Here is a 21,206-nt window from a genome sequence, read left to right as displayed (position 1 = left end):
AGAACTGGTAGCAATACACTATCAAGACCTACAAAATCTTCTCTTAGCAAATGCTTGACGCAGGCTTGATGAACAATGAAAAAAAGAAAAAGATTTCCTTGGACTGGTACAAAATACTGATTTTTTTCAGAACCACAGAGAGAAATCCGATTTAGTCTACAGCACAGCAATTTTTTGTTGTTATTCCTGAACACGTTATGTGAAAGGACTTAGTTCCCAAAGCCATGTATGTACAATACAGTTAGGACCACCTCCTCAAAACAGATTCTGTTGTCAAATTTAGTGTTCTCAGATATTCTGCTTGCACCTTTTAAGGAGTAAAATAAATCACTCCAAGCAAATAAGCAAGAACATTTTATTGAGACACTTGCAGCTTTACCTTTCTCAAGTAATACAGAGTTCTCCCAAATGTCTTTGCCAGCCAATTTAAATATTTCACCTACATCTGCATCACTAGTTTATAAAATTTCTCTAAGATCTGCATCTTTTCAACTGATTTAACACAAAAACAGAAGCAAAAGAACAAACTCTTGAAAACATAAAAGAGTTACATCGTGGCACATTTATTCTTTAGTAGAAAGTAAGAAAAACCTCCCTACTGACCTTTACTCCAAGTGAGGAAAAAGATAAATATCCACAGCTCTTTGTCCCATCTGGTAGGATTTTAAGATCCATCTATGCATGTATAATCACAGAACACAGTTTTAGCCACACTGAACCACCTAAGCAGATTTTATGTTCCATAGTTTTTAACATGCATTCCGTCCTTGGCGTGCTGACTACAGGACAGAGATTCTGTGTACCTACAGTGGTTTCAAATTAAAAATACACCATAAGCCAACTTGGAGAAACATCCATTAGTAACTAATAGAAAGAATCACAAGAAGGTCTCACAACAGTTTACTAAAACATTAAGGTTCTTTAAATCACAGTTGTCAAATATAAAAATTCTATTTCCCCTCTAACTGAGATCTATTTACACGAACATTTTTAAAAGATGGGCTGTAACTCAGCTCTAATCGCTGTCATCTGAGCCCCCTTCAGAGCCCTCATCATTGGATGCCTCTGGTTCAGACTCGTTCCCAGAAGCTCTGGCAGAGCCCTCGTGGTCAGAGCCCCTCTCGGAGTCTCTGTCGGACTCGGCGCTGCGCGAAGCCGGGCGCGATTCGTTCTCGGAGCCGCCGGAGCCGCGACTCCTCCCCGACTGCACCGACTCATTGTCGGACTGCTCCGACTCCGAGCGCCGCCTCTTCCTCGGGGACCTGTCGCTGTCAGACTCCTCGTCGGACGCGCGGGCACTGCACCTGTGGGGACTGCCTGCCTCGCTGCCAGACTTGTTCCTGTTATCAGAATCGCTATCAGAAACAATGCGCTTGCTGTGCTGCTGCTCCCCGTCGTCCGAGTCACTGTTGCTATTTCGAGCGTGTCTGTGGGGAAAAAGCAGGGGGAAAAAAGGTATTAAAAGGTGCTCCCTTTAACTTACAAATAAAGCAAGACACCAGGATTTGGGTAATGCTGGAGTTAGAAGAATGAGTGGAATTAATTTGCACTGGGAAGGGATGCTGTCAGTACAATGAAAGACTTCTCATTATCTTTGTGTTATCTCATTAAAACTGCATTTTCTCTTGAAGGCATGCATTGAAACTCTAAGCTCATACAAAGTTAATTAAGGTTCTTACCCATCATCAGCAATTTTGAGTTTGTCCTCATCAGAAGAATCATCACTTGATGAAATGATGGCTTTTGATTTGATCTTTCCTTTCATTGAAGGAGGCAGACGTTCTGGTTTGGGCTGTATAGGGGGAAAACAAAGGGCTGCTTGATCATGTGGCACACACAGCCCAAACGTAGAAACACATTCAGAAAACCAGACAGGCTTTTAAAAAATTTTCCATTTACTATCACTTAATTCTAGATGGCTTTGGAAATATCCTTTTCATCCTTGAAGCAGCAATAGCAATAGGGGAGGAGGATAAAAATAAGCTCTAGGGCCAGTTGGCTCCAAGAGGTTTTGCTGTAATTCTCAACACTAATAAATCTCTCTTGACCAGGGTAATGCTGAACTCCAAATGCATATTTAGAAAGTGATGCAGTTATTCAGGGTTTAACTTACAGCCTTCTTCTTCTCTGCTTTGGGTGGACGTCGCTTCTTAGGCCGTGGGCCGTTTTCGTGTTCTTCATCATCACTCCCCTCTTCTGCCTTCTGGGGTCTTGAACAGAAACATATTTTATATGGCATAAAGCATAATACTGCAAAAACCCCTTAAAACATACAAAAATACCAGTCTCAAGAAATGTCCAGTTCATCAAGTGTTACTCCTACTTCTTTTGCAGAGTGGTTGTTTAAGTTTTATCATGTGTAATGTGTAAGTAAAAAATAATCACGTGACCTCTTGATAAGAGTTTGTTTTTAAACTGTTACAAAAGACTGCAGAGAATTTACTTAAAAGCCCTACTATTGCTCAGGGACTAATATTAAACGAACATTAATTAATAATTAATTAATTAAAGTATCAGCTACCTCCTCCTTTTCTTCTTCTTCCTCTCACCCTCCTCTTCTTCCCCATCTTGTTCACTGCCACTGCCCTTCCTCTTCTTTTTCTTTCTAGAGATGGGCAGATCTTCATCACTGTCATCATTGACAAACTCATCAAACTCCCCTGCTCCTTTTTTGGAACGCTGTAAGAAACACAGACAACACAACATATTATTCACATCCCAGTCACAAAACTACCAGGAAACACTTCAAAATAGAAATTTAACTGAACATGTTTTGGAAGAGATGACAATACAAACCTTCTAGAGACTATGGCAAAGTTGGCACAAGATGGATATAATTTAGAAACTGATTCCAGATTGGCACATGAAAAGATAATATTCTGTTATTTTAACAATTGAACACATTTTAGTGATGCGACCATGCTCAGAACTTTTAAGTATTAGTTTCCAATTTTGACATTTTAGTATTAATACTGTGCAATTTTACTCAGTAGAGCCTAGGAGCTAGAAATTAAAAACCTGTGCTCCTGCAAGAGACCAGATATCAAAAGGGAAAAATTAAGGAGGTTTAAAAGGAAAGAAAAAACAAACAGAAAAAGAGATTAAAAAATTCTGTTCTACCCTGCCTCCACCACCACCACGTTTTTTCTCCTTTGATCCTTCTACTTCACCAGTAAACATCAGAATATTCTTGGTCTTCTCTACATATTGAGCTCTTTGTTCCAGAAGTTTCTTCTGCTCCTCTTTTTCTCTCAGGCGCTTCTCTTCCTGAAACACCAAGGAAGCCAACCATTACCATTGTATTTGCAGCATCACGGTGATTATAATAGCGGGCACAGAAATTATTTGCTGTCAGGAGACTGGAAAATTGCTTTTTGATGCTCTGTGTCACAGCAGAAGGTGCACATGGCAAAAAAAAAGTTTTCCACAAGCCCATAGTGGAATAGGTAAAAGTCTGATGGCAAAACTTCTGACACATCTATTTTATTTAATCATACAGCTAAAAATCTATTTCTGAGGCTATGAGGAAGAAAGAGTATCACCTGTTAGCTGTAGTATTTTCAGCTAGCACTTACTATGACTAAGAAAAACAGCTACTAGGGACCACCCCAGAGCAGCAGGAGCACACATTTTGTCAGTGTGTCAGTACACTTATAAAATGCAATCAACAGAATTTAGTAGAGTAAAACCTGCTCTTTCAGCAGTTTCTGGCGAAGCAGCTCCTTTTCCTGCTCCTGCTTTGCACGCAGCTCCCTCTCCTCCTCATCCTGCTTGCGTGCCCGAGCCACGTGATACTGGGCCTGGCTCAGTAAGTCAGAGCACTGCCTGCAAAATCCAAGGTTCTCAGGTAAGGCAAGGTGGCAAACACAAAAAGAAATGCTTTTATAAAGGGCCTGCATCACTACACCACGTTCATATGCCCAATAAACTGAAAAAAAGCTACTTGAAATAGCACAGAGAAGAGCAGCGCAGATTTTTGAGTAAATTAATGCATGTTTAGTAAGCTAATTTATCTTGCAATGTATCATTTCAGAACATACTGCTTCACACTTCAAATTCAGCCAATTCACATACAGAAAACCCACACATGAACATAAAAGGAATTGTACCAACCAATTTGGACAGGTTCAGAAGTAGGGTTAATAAGAGCTTGTATTTAATCACAACACCCTAGCAAACCTAATCAGAAAGGGCAAAATTTAAGCTCAAAAAACTCAATTGTGTAAGAATTAAGGTTGCATAAAATGTCCAAGTCACATGAAACATTAGAGCAAGGTGCTTTCAACACCCTCTTAGCTGATGTCAAAATGACACTTCTTTTAATATTGAAATTTCCTTCTCTGCACAAAGTGCTTCGCTGATACCCATTTCAGATGTACAGGGCAGGATGGCCAACACATGGTATTTGTACAGGGCTGTGGAAATCTTACAAGAATGCACAGTAAGTGAAACACAGGAAAAGAATGGAACAGTAATAGGGAGTGACCCTGCACTTGTATTTCTACTGTTCTAACAACCTGACAGCTGAAATTTTTGAACCTAGTTTTAATACAAAATAACAATATTCCACTTAGTATCTGAACGAAGGATTTGCTTGTGAGTTGGGGGTTTTTCTTTACCTGGCTTCTGTAGCAGCAAGTGCCAAGTCAAATCTCATCTTATCACCTACTTTACTCAAGTAACTGAAGTACCTGGAAATCACAAGAAACTAAAGTAAGCAAATATGGCATTACTTACATATTTTTTGCAGTTTTGCCTTTAAACAAAGCATTTAGTACTGAATTACAAACCTGTAAAACTCAACCAGTTTCCTCTGTGCCACCACCTTTCAATACAACAGTTAAAAAGGGCATTCACAGTTCTCCAAATTTAAAACATTCTAAAGCCACTCTGGAAAGGAAAAATTCTAAAGAGAGTTCTGAGATTTCATTTGCTGGCTCCTACCAGTAAGTACATTGCTGACCCCAGCAGATTGATTTCTTATCTGTCATAGATTACATGCTTTAATTCAGCATAAGAGAAAGAAGGAAAACTTGTTTTTCAAAAATCCTTCTAGAGCAGCCTCCTTGACCTAGCGGACCAGCCCTTGTGAATACAACAAACTTCCAAGTAGATCAGTAAGCTATGATGATCAGTGCTTTGGAAAGTTTCTCCCATTTAAAAGACAATTACTTCTAACTTTCAAGATTGCCACAGTTTCTTCCCATATACCCTCAGACACATTTCCAATGAAGTGTTTTCGTGCTAGACTCAAATTCTTGTGTATATGAATAAAATAATTCCTTGCTCAAGGTCTAGACTATGGAGAGTATTTTCCCAAAAGTTTTAGTTAATAGGTAAAAATAAATTCATGCAACTTGTTCAAGACAATAAATAACAAACTTCTCACTAAATTTAAGTTAGAACTTCTATCCTCAACATAACAGCAGAGCTAAGAATGCACAAAGCATGCACCAGCTACACCAGCAATACCTAGGAGCAGAATAAATAGTTGAAAGCTCTGTTCAAGGATGGTGACAACTGAACCAGATTAATCACACTGGTGTCTGCACAAAATTTTATATTATGTTTTTTTAAACAGAACTAAAATATCTCAAATGCACTTACGAAACTGCTTCTGTTCTTAAGCTGTGACAGTACTTGGGCTTTACTTGCCAAAAGCAGGGCGAAATTAGTTTTAAGGGACTGCCAGTCATTAATTATGCTTATGTAAGATAAACTGATTTGCTTTTAAGCCCCATAGATTGTTTTGAAAGAAGTCATGAAATAGTATTCAAGTTGTAGAATAATTGTCAACATTTTTTCAACTGCGCATTTCTGGGAAGAAGAGCATCTTGGTCACCACAATAACGAAACGCTTTGAGAAACACATATTGGCACCTGGTCAAACAAAACTGGCTCTGGAGCAAGGTCTGAACACAGAGTTTTGTCAGGCTCAATCTTTTGTTTTTCTACTAGAAACTCTGGAATAACACAGTGCTTTGTAGGAGATGATTGCTCTACTAATCAGATTTGTGCAAATATACTGTAAGGGGACAACCAAATAGATTACAATGATTAGAAATAAATGATCTTTACCTGTGGGCAAGCTCCAGTTCTTTCACAGCATTAAGCACTTCCTTCAGATTGCTTTTTTCATCTTTCAGGACAGAGGTAGCAAGTCTTTGCAGCACTAAAGCCACATTAAACATGAGAACTGTATCACTTGGAGCCACATGCCTGGCCTAGAAAAAAACATGTTTTTAAAAGAAGCTACAGCATGATACAGAAATGACATACAGAGAATAAACACTGCCATTTCAATCCCAGACCACCAAATTTAAAGAAACACAAATTAACCAACACTAATTTTATTCTGTGATACATGATGTTCCAGATCCATACCTTTAACAAAGTTTGTTTGCATTCCTGCAATTTGCCACATTTGAACAGTGCCCGGGCCAAATATAACAACACTTCAGTGTTTTGATGCTTATAGAACTTCCTGAGGCAGTTCTCATACTGAAAGAAAAGAAAAAAAAAAATCAAAGTAAGAGGTGATAGTGGTTTGCTGTTTCAGTTAGCTAACTCCAGCAAATGTTTCTATTCCTAAAAAGCATGACTGCTAATATGCCTTTTGTTTTATAAAGAAGTGTGTTATGCTACATGGGTGCCTCCTTTTCACTGATCAGAACACTCTCTCTCCTACTCCATAGCAGGTACCTGTTTTTTTCTAGAAACTGGCTGCAGCCCAGAAGGCTCTGTAGGTCTTAAATACCAAAGAATACTTTTTAAAGTACCATCTACTGCAACAAAGTCCAACCAACATGACTCATTTTAAGACCACTCAAATATTCTCCACAGTATAGGGGGAAAAAAAATCTATTTTCTTTATTCATACAAGATGTTTTACCAATTGAAATATATTTAATATAGTAATTCCATATATCGGATGTAATTAGTTAAAACAAAAAATCCGGACTTTCCATATGACAACAACATCAAATTTGTTCTGTCCACTCAGCTGAGGAACTTGGCCATGCAAAGGGGTATTAGTTTCTCTAAAGAGACTTGTTACTATAAGTTTTGTGGGTCTAGAATTAAAGGTTTAAAAGTTACCAAATTGATCTTTTTCAGTAACAAACACCTTCTGTTTGACACTCTTTTCTCAAGGAATCCTTCACCCTTTCTAAGTCCCCAAAATAGCAAGGAATACAAAGTAAGTTTTATTTCCAGCTCAAGTACAGAAAACTGCCCTGAACTGTAACACCTGAGGTTGCTACTCTTGGATCTCACTGTGCTGTGAGCACCCAGTTTTCACTCACCTTCAGCATCAGAGTTTTGTGTTTAGCTCAGGCCTGCCTCAGATTTGTATGCTTTAGGGTAGAGAACTCAGTAGGATAATTATTGTGGCTGCAGTAAGCTGGGCTAGTAAATTCAATTTGTCTCCCTTTGAGTCCAATATCATGTATCACACTGTGACTGCATAGCAGAACCCAGGGAACAATAAAACACTTCAGTAAACAAACACATTTCTAATAACACCTTTTCTTATATAAATCAGCAAATGAGTAAAGTATTTTTTCTCCCAAATGGATAGGTGAAAGTGACACCCACTTCCCCACTGTAATTCACTGCTTAAACAATTGCTAAAATTAGATTTTCATTAGGCTTTTTGTCAATAAAAATAGACAAAGTGCTAAGAAAACAACAGACCCCATTCAAGCACAACAGAGTGAGTGTGATTGTGTTGCCAAAGCTTGGTAACAAATAGTTCACTGGAGGACAGTGACTACTGAGCTCCTGATCATGTAAGAAAGGCCCAGTAACACTTCTTTATTAAGCACCACAAAAGCTTCAGAATAGCTCTGAATGAAGCATTTTTGAGCCTCAATAAGGACTCAAATGACACAAGTTTGTTCTTAGTTTCTTCCTGTTCAACATATGCTGTGTTTTTAAGCTTATTTGTAAGCTTTTGATCAGCTAATTGAGTCAATTCACTCAGAATAGGTTGACACTTGAACATTTACTTGCTTGGGCAGGTCAGGTCAAACTAGCTGACCTCAACAGATTTCTTCCAACATGAATTACTTTGTGATTTTAACTGTGGTGAGTGAAATGATGGCCCAGTCAGCTTTTAAGACAGCTCTGTTTGTTATTCATGTGATCATCTACAAGAACAAAAATATGAATTGCTGCTATTAAAAAAAAAATTCCCAGCAGCAAATTGTATTTACTTACTTTGGAAACATCTGAATGTAAAATCACATACTGTAACTACACTGACTGAAACCCCTCTGACTAATAATTTATTCCACAACCAAAATTCTAACCCTGCTACCAAAAAAAAGTATAAAAGTTGATAGGTGCTTTGTCACTCCTCACACATATTTGGCAGTCTGTTATTAAATCTAGACTTGACAGCCAACAGCTTATTAAAAATAGACCTAGAACTTGTTAAAATACTGCTCAGAAATTTTCCCAGCTGCTCTGACAACAGAGAAACATCTAGAAGTCATGTAAGCCAACGCAGGATGTAGTTCATTGTGGAGATGTTACCATCTGCACAGCACTGATGTACTGCTTCTGCTCTACGTAGATATGTGCCAAATTCAGCCACACATCACTGATATCTGCTGTTGCCTCTCTCACTTGGGCAAAAACATCACGAGCTTCACGGAAATATCCTTTATGTGCCAAGACAGCTCCTGAAGGGAGAGGAACATGTACAATGTGAGCTTCCAGGTTCATGCACTGTGCACTCCTACCACAGAAAATTCAATACTGCCTCAATAAAGTGCCCCCTCCAAAACTGACACAGCTGCCATTGCCTGGGCTCCACTCTACAGTGCTCAGGCCCTGAAAAACAATTCTATATTAAAGCATGGAACATAAGAATACGATCACCTCTAAAACAAGAAAATGATCACCTCTGAAGGAAAACTAGAGTCTAATATTCACCTATGCCATTAGCAGCATACAAATTCTTTGGGTCATTTCTGAGGACTTGCTTGTAGATGGCTAATGCACGGTCTTGGTGACGTTTCTCCTGCAGAGAGAAATGCCCCAATTCATCACTCACTTCTACAGTGGGGTATTAAAAGATCTACACAGAGGTTTTATGAACTGGAAGATGCTAAACAGATATGAAGAAGAGGCTCTGAATAGCTAACAACATACAAAAAATAGACAAACAAACCCACACATAGGGCAGAGAGATGCCCATTACCTTTTCTCTGTCTCTTGTGGGTTGATGGAGAGTCTGCAACCAGACGTTGCCAAGAGCCAGCATGGAATAAGTATCATTTTGTGTGGAGGGCTGCTTCAATATTCTTTCAAATTTCTTCTGTCCTGGACCCCACTCTTGTTTAGCCAAATGAAGATTGCCAATCAGAGACCAAGCATCTGGATGGTCCTAAATAAAAATTCACTGTAAGTTACAAATGCACTTTTCCTTTTCAAAGCTACTTTTCCAAGTATAAATGTTACTCCTCTTAAATATAATTCCATATTCAAAAGAACCCCAAACAAACAAAACACAGAGAGCAGATCTGGCAGATCTCTCTTCTTTCCCTAGTTTATGTGAACAAACAAAATAAAAATATAAAAAAAGGAAAATTAAAATTGAAGTTAACTTATTATTTAGAGTGTTTTAATGTTAAACACTTATGGGGTTACAAACCTGATTTATTTGAAGTGCTTCTTTAAACCAATCAGAAGCCTCATAAAAATTCCCTTTATCCCTGGCCATAGCTCCCAAGCGCAAATAGCCTGAAAATAAAAATAGAAAATAAAATAAAAATCAGGGAACTGGTTAAAGTCATCTTGAACAAAGAAAATATTGTCCATGTATGAATTTCAAAAGCAATCCTTCTCTTGACCAGTTGAAGACAGGAAACACTAAGACACCTTTCATATTCTATTCACAACGAGAAATATGTGAAGAGGAACTTGCACCCACAATGGCCATACAAAAACTGCAGGTTTTGAATAGTTAAAGTATTGTAGATGTGTTCAACTGGCTTCATAAGTTAAGAACAACTGAAAAAACACAAAGAAATAAGGATCCATCAGTTACATAATTCTCCTCCCTCCACTTTAGATAGCTCTCCCATCTCCACAAGCTTTGGGAAGGTATCAGCAGGTGACAATGGAAAACAAGCAGGGAAAAGGCTACAGATGAGGCTGGGGCATGATGTGTGCTGCAGCTTGTGGCAAATAGCACAGGTCAGCCCCAAAACTACTATGAAAACAAGGGAAGACAGACATAAGGAGAGCAGAAGACACTGTCAACCAGAAGATTGTTGGTATTGTAAGGACGACTGTGGAACTGAAACACCGAATGTTTCTTACAATCAACGTAATTTGGATGTTCTCTCAAAATGTTTTTATAGAGCTTTTCCGCTTCATGAAATTCACACATGGCCTCATAGAGCCTGGCAAGGTTGTAGGATGTTGTCACAGAGATGGCATTGTAGTAATGCTCATCGTGCTCAGCCTCTGCTTTTGCACGATCCAGCGACGCCAAAAAGTATTTCTGAAGTACAGAAAGAAAAGAGGAATGAAGCACTCCAAAATATTCTCAAAGAAAAACTTCTGTTTGATCAAGAAACTCCATTTAAACTGTGAGTAACTGCATACCTTTGCTTCTCCTAGGTTTCCCAGCCTGAAGTGCAGAGCACCCACATTATTCAGGATCTCTGGAGGGACATCAGCCTGTACTTTCTCCTGCAGAATGCGTGTGGCTGTTCCATAGGCTGACAGAGCACCCTTTGGAAAGAAACAAACAGAAAGTGGATGAAAGAAAGAAGACCATGACCTCTAAAAGCTCTTATGAAAAGCACATTTATAATTCACCAAGCGTGTATTAATAATACCTGTATATCAGTCTGCTCTAGAATTTGGGCTAGCTCAATCCATGCCTCTACATCATCAGGATACTGCTCTGTGACTTTCTTTAAATGCCCCTGAAAAACAGCAGAAAATAATTATGCCTCTTCAAAGACATACAGCCTTCTTAAAAAAATGGAAATAAGAGTGAAGGCATTAACCTTATCTCTAGAAAGATACACCATACTGCAGAAACAAATGTCCTAAACATCTGCACAGTAATAAATCTGCATTAGTTTCCTTCCTTCATTATTCTCTTTTTCTGTAGAAGAAAAAACCTGCTTCCAGTCTCAGAAGCAAAAACTATTACACCAATATGAGAAACTAGAGAAGTGATGTGTAATATACTTTGAATTTATTTACCCAACATTAGGTTTAAAACACCTTTCATTTTAAAAAAGCATAACAGTCCTTCCAGATAAGCCAAGACAAGTGTTTTCTGGAAATCATCAGCTGATTTGCTGTCTTCAGGAAATCATGTGAGCTAACTTCCCATCTTCAGAGAATTTTATATATATATGGGAAGAATTCTGCCCTCTTCATGTACTAAATAGAGACATGAGGCTGGAGCTTCTCTAAATTCCTGGACATGCTTTACCTAGAGCTCAGCGTCGTCTCAGTACTGTCCAAAAGTTGTGACTCTTCATAGACAGGAAGATCCCTCATGACAACCCATATGAAATATTCCATATCTACAGCTGCCTAACCCTGAGTTTTTTTTAACTTAAGGAACAGTCTGATTTCAAGTCTGATTTCTACTCTTGCATGTAAACACATGATGCTGGCAGAAGGAAAACTCACCTTTGCAATATCCCGTTTCTCCTGATCTTCTGAAGCTGCATAAAGAGATCCAAGGATTTTCATAGTCTCATAATTGTTAGGATAGGCTTTCAAAACTTTTTCAAAGCATTGTGAAGCATTTTCTTTGTCCCCTCGATAAATGTACATTTGACCCAATCCAAAAAATGGAAGAACGAAAGAAGATGAGGCAAACTGAGTGGCCTGGTAATAATACTGGAAAGCTTGATCATAATCTTCCTAATTAAAAGGAATTAAATGAAGAACAGTCAGTGTTTTTAAAGGCAACGTTTGCATGACCTTTTATAACAGAGACTTTTCTAAAGTGTGAGCTCAAAGAGGACTTTTAAAAACTGCCCTACCTGCACATGAAAAGACCTTGCCAGCTGATAACAGCTCTCTGCCTGCATCGCTTCCACTTCTGTGTTATGGAAAGCATGAAGAGCCAAGTGTTGTACTTTACCATAGTCCTGAAAAAAAAAAAAGGAAGTTAAATGAAATCAACTTCCTTCTTCACTTTATTATGGTCAAGTGATTTATGATTTAAACATGGATAGCTAGAAAATATAACAAAGCTTTAGTCACGGCACTGACTAAATAACAACAGATTTAGTTTTAGCTGTTACTATTATTTTCTCTATTTCATATTTAAAAGCATGGGAGAGTGAGGAGACAAACAAACAAACAAACAAACACCCCAAACCAAACTAACCAACCAACCAAAAAAAAAAAAAAATCCCAAACATCAAAAACTCAAAACCCCTTCAGGGCACAAAGGTGACTTTGAGTTGAAAAGTAAGTGTACCTTTTCTTGGTTTTCTTGACAAAGGTTTATACAAAATTCAGGCCAAAAACCTCACACTTGTCCATCTAGATTAACAGATATTAGGCACCTGATGAAATGAGTTTGAATCTAACACCAGAATTCTTGCTGTTCAGAATTTATCAAGTACTTAACTGTAAAACTTCAGAGATCTCTTACCTTCTTGAAAAAGAAGTGATTAGCCAAGTGATTCAACACCATTGGATTACTGGGATCAATTGTGTAAGCCCTAGAGAGGAGTTGAACACCATTCTTGATGGAATCAGCCTAAACGAAACATTGACAGGTATCAGCCACACCTCAGTATCTGTATCTTATTACTATTTTCAAAACCATTTTTCAGTCTAGGCTCCTGCAGGATTTCTGACAACACCACACTGAGCTCACAGAAAAAACTAAGTTCAGCTACCAGCTTTCTTCCTGCAGCATACAGGCGGGAAATAGGAAATGAAGCTACCACACAGGGATGGAAAAGAGCAGAGCAGGACTTTCTAGGGAAAAAAAAAAAGCAAAAAAACCCCAAAGACTTAGTCTTGATGTCCATTGCCAAGTCACATTCACAGCCTGACGGCCCTCCTTCTGTTCCTTCTATTGTTCAGTGTCCCCAGTGCTTGTTTGGTTTAGGTTATGATGTTCTACCCAATTCATTCAGCAGTGGAATGAAGATATTTTCATGTTCAAATTCTGAACAACAACTTCAGATGTCATTTTAAAAAATGATAGAAGTTTGCAGTGCTTATGTAAGAACATCATTGCACCAACTTAACTCTTTCGTAAAGAAACTTTACACTTTAAAGGAAGCTTCCCATAGGTAAAAATGTGACTTACCTGCAAGTTCCAATCAAGTAAAATAATTGCTCTTTATTTAGGACACCCATGAGACCTGTATCACAAGCATGTCAGCTTAATCTGTACTTATTTCTGAACAGAAACACCAAAAATGGTATCTAGAAACCATCTAACATCTGTGCTTTACTTTGTAATTATGATGAACAGAAAGCTGTCTTATTGAACAGATTAGGTTTCAAGAGGTTAAAACATAACATGAAGGCAGCTAAAAAACCAACTTCTATTTGAACAGGTACAATCTTTCCAGGCCTAGCATAACAATATACCTGGATTAGGAGATATTGAATCATTCCTGCCTTAATTTTCAAAGGTAAATGTGTTTTAACAATCACACTATGCATTTGTCCAAGTTCTCCAATAATCTGAGTCTCATGTCCAACTTCAACCAAATTCAGTAGAGGGATAGAGGTCCCAAAGCTCCTAAGTGCTTTCATAAAAGAAAACCTGAGATCAGACAGACCTCAGCAAGTACAGTGTGATCTCAACCCTGATCTGACATCATAACATCTTCTAGGAGGAAGAAACATTAGAAATATTTAAGCACAGAAAAGATGCCAATTAGTTTGATACTCAGAGAGACTCTTTTCCCCAGTGTTCTTCCCTCCCTGTGTCAACTCTTCAGTGTTATCCTAACTTGGAAGTAAAAGCTGTGAAAACAGTTTAAAGTAAAGCACAGATGATGTATTTCTTAGAACACAAAACATCTTTGAGCAGCTCAGCTTTCAATCACAGCTTTTTGAAGCTTCAGGCGCGTGGGCTCATCCCTTGACTTCAGTTAAAAGATCTTCAGGAAAAGAAAAAGGAAGATACCAGATTTCATCAATTTCTCATCTGTGGAATTTATTAAAATTTGACTTTAGAGTATTTTTGACTCTCTCTGTAGTTTTACAAAAAAACATCTTATGCCCACTTTTTTTAGTTTCTTCATGGAAGTCTTAACAGTTATTTTTTTTTCCCCATGAAGTAGTAATCCAAGAATTTTTCAGACATTCTGTGCTAACAAAAAAATCTTTCTAGGGAACTATAGATCACAACACACTAAATTTTGACCGCATACAATTATGTAAAAATTTAATTTTTGAACACTTAAAGGTCTCATCCTCCACTGATAATATCTGAGATGGTTAATCCATGCTAAGGAAGTTATGATCCCAACTAAGCTATATTTTCATATGTATTTTTCTAGTGATACATCATCTAGAAAAGTGGATCACCACTTAATTGTAGTTTTATCAGCCCAGTTAAAATTTCTTCTTGCCTACTCTTGGGTTTACCATGCAGCATGCATGCCTGAATATAACTTTGAAACTTGTTTGAAAACTTGTTCTTAACTCCTAAACTTTTAAAAAACTTGTTCTAACCTCCTGGGACTGTGTCTTATACCTTGACCTTCCTTCACATATCTCACCATGGATTTTTATTATTTTAAGTAAAATAGTTAACCTAGCACTGTTTTTCTGTACCTAACTCCTCTGTAAATAACAGAACTGAGTATTTTTAACAACAGAAGAAAGCTATTCAGAGTGTGCTGCTCACACCACAAGCACGTATCTGTAATATCATTCAATAGTAGCACAGACTTAAAATTATTTAACTATAAAAGTTATTACCCATTTAAAAACTAGACTATCTTTGAAAGGATAAAAGTTTAGCTTTTTTAGCTAGAAGAAAGTAAACTGAGCGTGGATTCTTGCTAAGTCAGACCCACCTCCTTATTATTGAGTTCCAGAACAGCCAGTCCAACCAAGGCCCCGACGCATTTGGAATTCAGCTCCAGAGCCCTGCTGAAGGCCAAGCGAGCTTTTTCCAGCTTGTTCAGTTTCACGAAGCAGTGGCCCATTCCCAGTCGAACCTCAGCTAGAGAACAACATGACACCATTCAGAACCCCAAAGTTTCAACTTTTTGCCTTTTTTTCACAGCCTGGAGTGAAAGCAGAATTTTTAATAGTTTCCTAAAGCCTCTAAAGCCATTTAACAATTTGCTGTTTTTCAAGGCAGCAGCCCATGCTTGGCTGACCACAAAATGAACGTGAATGCATTAGTAAGACTTTATTTCTTCATAAACCCCAGAACACTGATCTATCTCCCACAGACTCCACTGCCAAACAAATAAAAACTTATTTTTATGGGAATGTATTAGAAAACAATAGAGAAAAGCATTAAAAAATTGCCAGATGGAAGGGTTGGAAATTTCTCAGGCAGGTTAAGTTCACCCCAAACTAACAGGCCTTCAGAAAACACAGATGCATAAACAAGTTAGCTGGCATTTCTCCTCAAATGATCAACTGATTCACATGCTGTTTATCATCCTCCAACTTCCACGACCATGTACATATGGACTAATACAGAAAATTCGTATCATATTGCTCTTCTGGTGTGCTCGTGATCTAAGAGTACAGAGAATTTATAAACAACAGTTTCAAATCTGTGTCTGTAAAAAAGCAGGGAGCAAAGGAAAGATGTTTGTTGAAAAGTAAGGCTTTTGTAGCATTCATTCCTACGGTAAAGCAGACCATAGAACACACATAAACCTTTTTTCAGAAAGATTATGGCAAAATGTATCACATCTCTCATAAGACTTCCAAGAATTTATGATCCTAATGTAAATACCTGGAATTAATGTATTTATATCCCATGTACCACTTTTACAGCCATTAGCAATTGCTTTCCAAGATTTTTGCATAGAGAAAATAATACAACACCAGGAACATTCACATTGTGCACTACAGGTAGAATTCTACTTTTTAGGTCTTGTTTCATTATTGCTATGTCATTTCTGAAGCCTTATTCCAAGAGCTCAGAGAGAGAGAAATTCTGCAAGAGCCTTGAACAGTTCCCTCCCTCCCCATACAACTTTAATTTCTCTTACACACAAATTCTCATTTTCCAGTATCTCTTTAAAGGCTAATGCTTTGAAAAATAGAACAGTATTTTCCTAAACACAACTTCCTTCTCTAACAATTAAGAAATATTTCAAGTCAATGAATGCCTAAATCTCCCTATAATGAGGGCTGGGGTTCTTTTGATAGATATAGACCACAAAAATGCCCACTGAATTTGAATTAGGAAGACCCGAGTTAGTTTGCAAGCAGAACAAATACTTCCAGTAGCAGATACTGTCTGTCTTACCTGGGCAGCCTGGATTGGTACGCAGTGCTTTCTTGTAGTAGGCAAGGGCTCCTCTATAATCCTTCTTGTTAAAAGAAATGCATGCCTTACCTATTAGAACATACCAGGAATAAAACCAAAGAGTTATAAACCAGAAGCTCAAGTATTACTTGGTAAACTTGTGCTGCGCCCATTTTCAAAAGCTACAGTTAAAAACTAACAGAAAATTCAATCAACAACAACTTTTATTACCTTTGATGATGTCAAATATACGAAAAAAGCAAACATGAAAATACATGAAATGTACATTTTCATATTTTTCTGCAGAAACTTAATTCCTTATTGGTCCAGAGGAAAGACACTTACTAAGACTAGTGAACAACTTAAATTTCAAGTGTTACAGTCTGTTAACGCCTCACTAGTGGTAACTTCACCCTTAACAAAGTGTACAGCTTCATTGCCATCATCAGGGAAGCATAAATAACTGGACTGGATGTATGCCCATGGACCTCAGAAGATGCCAGTTAGCATTACACTTTTCCTAGCTCTTCCACCTATGTGTACTTTCCAAATTTGAATTAGTCTGGCATGTGTGTCTTGATCACATTCTCTCTATACACACACTCTTAAGCACATAATTCATTCTCAAACTCAACCACAGAGACCAGGTTTTTACAAATATCCATAAACTCATACCAAGAAGGGCAGGAATATTATTTGGAGACTGGTTGAGCACGAAGTGGAATTGTGCATCGGCTTGGTCCATCTTATCACCTTCAAGCAGACAAAAGCAGGCTCTTCCCAACAAGTGATTCTAGACATGGAAAAGAATTTGCAATACATTTATCTTTACAAAATAGGAAGTTTGGACTTCATGGAAGATTAAGTGCCTTATAATGCTTTTTACAATTAAATTATTTCTCTTAGATTTATCAAGCAAGAGAATACCAATCCTTCCTTCCCAACCTCCAAAGTTGACTGAAGTAGTTCTATCAAGCATGCCAAGCTAGAGATAATTACTCCTGGTGGCACCACACACATTTCAGATACAAGTTTTGCTTACATGTGACTTTAAAGCCTGAGCAGTTGCTGTCTTCCATTTAGTGAATCAATACTTGTTTTCTTTACAACAACTAATTTACAAAAATGGGTTTTTGATCAGATATCAGTTTTACCTGATCATACATGATGATTTTGTCAGCCATGGTGTACAGCAGGGTGGCCTGGGTAATGAGCTCCTTCTTGTTGTCTTTGTTCTTCTCCTTCCGAGCCTGCTGTACATAGTAGGCTGCCAGTGTGTCCAGACATGTCATCTGATCTTTCTCGTGGTCTCTGTAGTCCAGGTTGCCATCGATGCGGGCAGCTTCCAGCAGCTTCACAAAGTCTTCTGTTTTGCCTTGCTTGTAGTATTCCAGCTATAAAACATACAGTTTTAATGGACACCACCCCAGTGAGTACAGAACATAGCAAGGTGGTGCTTTAGATATCACACAAACTCTTTTTCCAGGATGTAGTGATAAATCAGAAATAAATGTAGGGATAATTAGAGAAAGGTATTCTGGTAACGCCAAATATTTTTCTGTCCTAGAATCATTGAATGGCCTGGGTTGGAAGGGACCTTGAAGATCATCTCATTCCAACCCCCCTGCCATGGGCAGGGACACCTTCCACCAGGCCAGGTTGCTCAAAGGCCCATCCAACCTGCCCTTCAACACTTCCAGGGGTGGGGTATCCACAGCTTCCAAAGACAACCTGTGCCAGTGCCTCACCACTTTAAAACACAAGTTTTTGAGCTATTTATAAGTGAAGAATCCACTGGTCTTCACCTGAACTTCTTTGACTTTCTGAAATTTAACCGTACTTTCCACAGTAGAGATATTGCCCCCTCCGTTTTTATGAAGCACGTAAGCAAAGCCACAAACCAGGAAAACTATGGATTGAGGGGAAAATAACCTTAGAAAGCAAGCCTCAAGAGGCACTGTTTCAGGAACAAGAGATGAAATTAAAATCCTAATATGCATATGCCAATCAGAAACATCAATGACTGCATGACCCCATAAGGTTCCTGTTCAGAATTCAGTTATCACTGGTCATGAGAATAAGGAAGTGGAAATTATGATTTATGTGAATACAATACTCAAATATACAGTTTGTATCTATACTGACCGCTAGGGCAATCCATATGTGCAGCTGGGTGTGTTCCTGTTTGAGTATACTTATAACTTCATCACCCTCGGGCAACTGATCGAAGTCAAGCTCGATAACCTAGGACCAAACAACACAGATAATCTTTTCACAAAGCATTAAAAACATTGTCTATCATGGAGCTCAAAGGAAGCTGGACATGTCAGAGCACAAAACATAAATAAATACTTGTGTTTTAACAAGGTTATGGACAAAGAAAGAAGAGATAATGTATTGCATTCTGTACATCACAAAAGCGACAGTCTCTCTTTAGAGTAAAAGACAACCCAATGTTTGGGATAGCAGACAGGGAGAATAACCAGAGATCCTAATTCAACTTCTTTCACTATGGACTTCATGCTCAGAATCAGCTAATAATCAACTTAACTGCACACTGCTGAATTTCTACAACTTTTCCTACAGCTAAGACAGAGATTTAGTTCAGAGTCAAAATCTTCCAAGTCATCAGATGTCAGAAAATCAACACCTCAGACTTATCTCAAGAGTCCTGAAATTTTGTAACGTCACCTTTATGCCCTAGGAAATGAAGAGACTATTGAAGCAGCTAAATTTCTGAATATTCACAGCTGTAGACATGACCAGCAAATGACATCAACAACTTTTCATTGTTCAAACATTGTTTTGTGAGTACTATTCTCCCATGTTGATCTAATCTTGTGATACTATAAAATGAGTAAAAAGGAACAGGTACTCCCTAGATGGGGTATTTGGGAACACAATTTAACTGCTTGTTAGTTCACCTTACTCAGTCATGCTGCCTTTAATAATTAGTCATCTGCGTTACAAGTTAATTTTACAGCAAGAAAGAGGCGCAGTTGTCGTACCCTGATTACCAATGCTGGGACTCCTCTATAGGCTGAGTTAGAGCAATCCAGTTTATAAAGGCTTATAGTTTTGACTATGCAAAACTTTAGAGTACCAGCAAAAATATTTCTGCTTAGCTATTGCTCATTTTAGTTTTGAGTTTGTCTTGCACAGTACCTCCTCTTTGACAAATAATGGCCCTCATCTACCAACTAAAATAGTTATTAATGAGAAACAGATATTATCAACACAGCAAATAAACATGGGAGTACAAAAGGGCAGGGCAGAGAGGAGAGGTATTTTATAGCATTCTTTAGTGATTAATTCAAAACTTTGGGATCCAAGTAGTCCCAGCCTGAACAGCAGCACCAAGATCACTACTCATGCTGATGCCTAGCACAGAAATTTGTCACAGAAGAAAAAGCCCTTGAACATGTAAACTCCACAGAATAAAGTAACTTTGTGAGACTCAAGAACTCAGTGGCAGCCATATAGAAATTAGTTTCCCTATATATATTTGTGCATACACGAATGTCTGTGGGTACAGGTATATATGTATGCATGCATGCATATATGTGCGATATGAGTGTGTATATATAAGAGTAGGGATATGGATGTTCACAGAGAATATTCTTCAACGTGTAAGCAGTGTATTTCAACACCTTACTCAGCTACGCTATTAATTTAGTATCTGCTACGAAATGATTTAACGTCAAACTTTGTTATACGCTGCAAACTTCCAGATGCTTCTCCTGAATCTTTCTAACCTCGGCTTGTGACAGTGTACCTTAAATAAAGGAAAGTTAAGTAAGTTTCTAGAGCCACGGTGAAATAACTTTACAGAGCGGGTCCGCTGCCCTGCCTGTGTCTATGCGCTGCTTGAGGGACACCAAAAAACCCTGACACCCCAAAGTACGGCGAGAATGGGGCCGGACACGCACCTGTGACCCCGGCACGGGGGCTGGGAGCGACACTCGCGCCCCGAGCCCGGGGCACAACCACGGGCGGCAGCAGCGACCGCCCGCGCCCCAGCACGGATCGCCCTCCCTGCCCCTCCCCGCCGCCTCCCCGCGCCCGACTCGCCTCGTCGGTATCCCGGAGCGGGATCTCGATGGAGCCCCGCGACATCCTGGCCACAGCGCTGCCGGACCCGCCACTCGCCGGGCCGGGGCCGCCGCGCGCACTTCCCCTCACGGCAGCGCCCGACCCGGACGTGCTCGGGAACGGGGCGGAGCGGGCCGGGCCCGCCCCCGGGGCGGTGTGAGGGCGGGGCTCCCTCGTTCCGACACACATCACGCAGGTACCTTTGGGAATACGTCCGTATACACCTCTAGAACACCAAAAAGCTGCGCTGCGTGTTTGTGTGTACGCAGTAGATTTGCCTGGGTGCTCCCTCGTCTTTGGAGCACGACTCCCTCAGGTGGCGCCTCTCCTCACGACATCTCAAAATCATCAAAAGATTTCCAAATAAACGCGTTAAAACGTGCGGATTTTCCCCATATTTGTAGGAAACCAATGTGTAAATCCAAATTAATATTATCAGACTAGCTCAGCTGGTGTAATACTGTTGATGCGTATTTATAATTTTTCAGCCAGAGCTGGGCCAGCTCTTTTCCAGTTAGGTGAGTGTTTTTAATGACAAATACTGAATCTGATAACATTGGAGCCTTGGCTGTGTGAGGGATTCAGCCGCACGGAGATGCAAAGTAAAGAAGGAATTACACAATTGGGCTCCTAAATTGTGTTTTTC

At 39.0% G+C, this 21,206-nt stretch overlaps 1 protein-coding gene across 1 annotated transcript; it reads right to left on the bottom strand.

Annotated features, from left to right (window-relative positions):
• Window positions 1–341: 341 nt before the first annotated feature.
• CTR9 (CTR9 homolog, Paf1/RNA polymerase II complex component) lies at window positions 342–20,673 on the bottom strand. Its single transcript, XM_048307600.1, has 25 exons — window positions 20,540–20,673; window positions 18,614–18,712; window positions 17,623–17,862; window positions 17,144–17,261; window positions 16,469–16,558; window positions 15,048–15,196; window positions 12,650–12,757; window positions 12,030–12,137; window positions 11,671–11,907; window positions 10,857–10,946; window positions 10,621–10,749; window positions 10,333–10,516; window positions 9,662–9,750; window positions 9,209–9,394; window positions 8,941–9,028; window positions 8,539–8,687; window positions 6,385–6,501; window positions 6,079–6,224; window positions 4,620–4,691; window positions 3,690–3,825; window positions 3,121–3,267; window positions 2,522–2,679; window positions 2,114–2,210; window positions 1,680–1,792; window positions 342–1,427 (listed from the first exon to the last, which is right to left on the bottom strand). The coding sequence occupies exons 1-25, from the start codon at window positions 20,582–20,584 to the stop codon at window positions 1,016–1,018; spliced, it is 3,507 nt and encodes a 1,168-aa protein (XP_048163557.1). The 5' UTR covers window positions 20,585–20,673; the 3' UTR covers window positions 342–1,015.
• Window positions 20,674–21,206: the final 533 nt, after the last annotated feature.

Source organism: Corvus hawaiiensis, chromosome 6 (genome assembly GCF_020740725.1).
Source record: "Corvus hawaiiensis isolate bCorHaw1 chromosome 6, bCorHaw1.pri.cur, whole genome shotgun sequence".
NCBI classification, from domain to species: Eukaryota; Metazoa; Chordata; class Aves; order Passeriformes; family Corvidae; genus Corvus; species Corvus hawaiiensis.
The sequence above is the reverse complement of the archived record's forward strand: the minus strand, read 5'-3'. Positions and strand labels throughout refer to the sequence as shown.

Coding starts and splice junctions, on each gene's coding strand:
- CTR9 (XM_048307600.1), bottom strand. CDS start 20,584: ATGTCGCGGGGCTCCATCGAGATCCCGCTCCGGGATACCGACGAG. Junction 17,863..18,613: donor ACATATGGATTGCCCTAGCG/GTCAGTATAGAT, acceptor TATGTTTTATAG/CTGGAATACTACAAGCAAGG. Junction 17,262..17,622: donor AAATCATCATGTATGATCAG/GTAAAACTGATA, acceptor TTCCATGTCTAG/AATCACTTGTTGGGAAGAGC.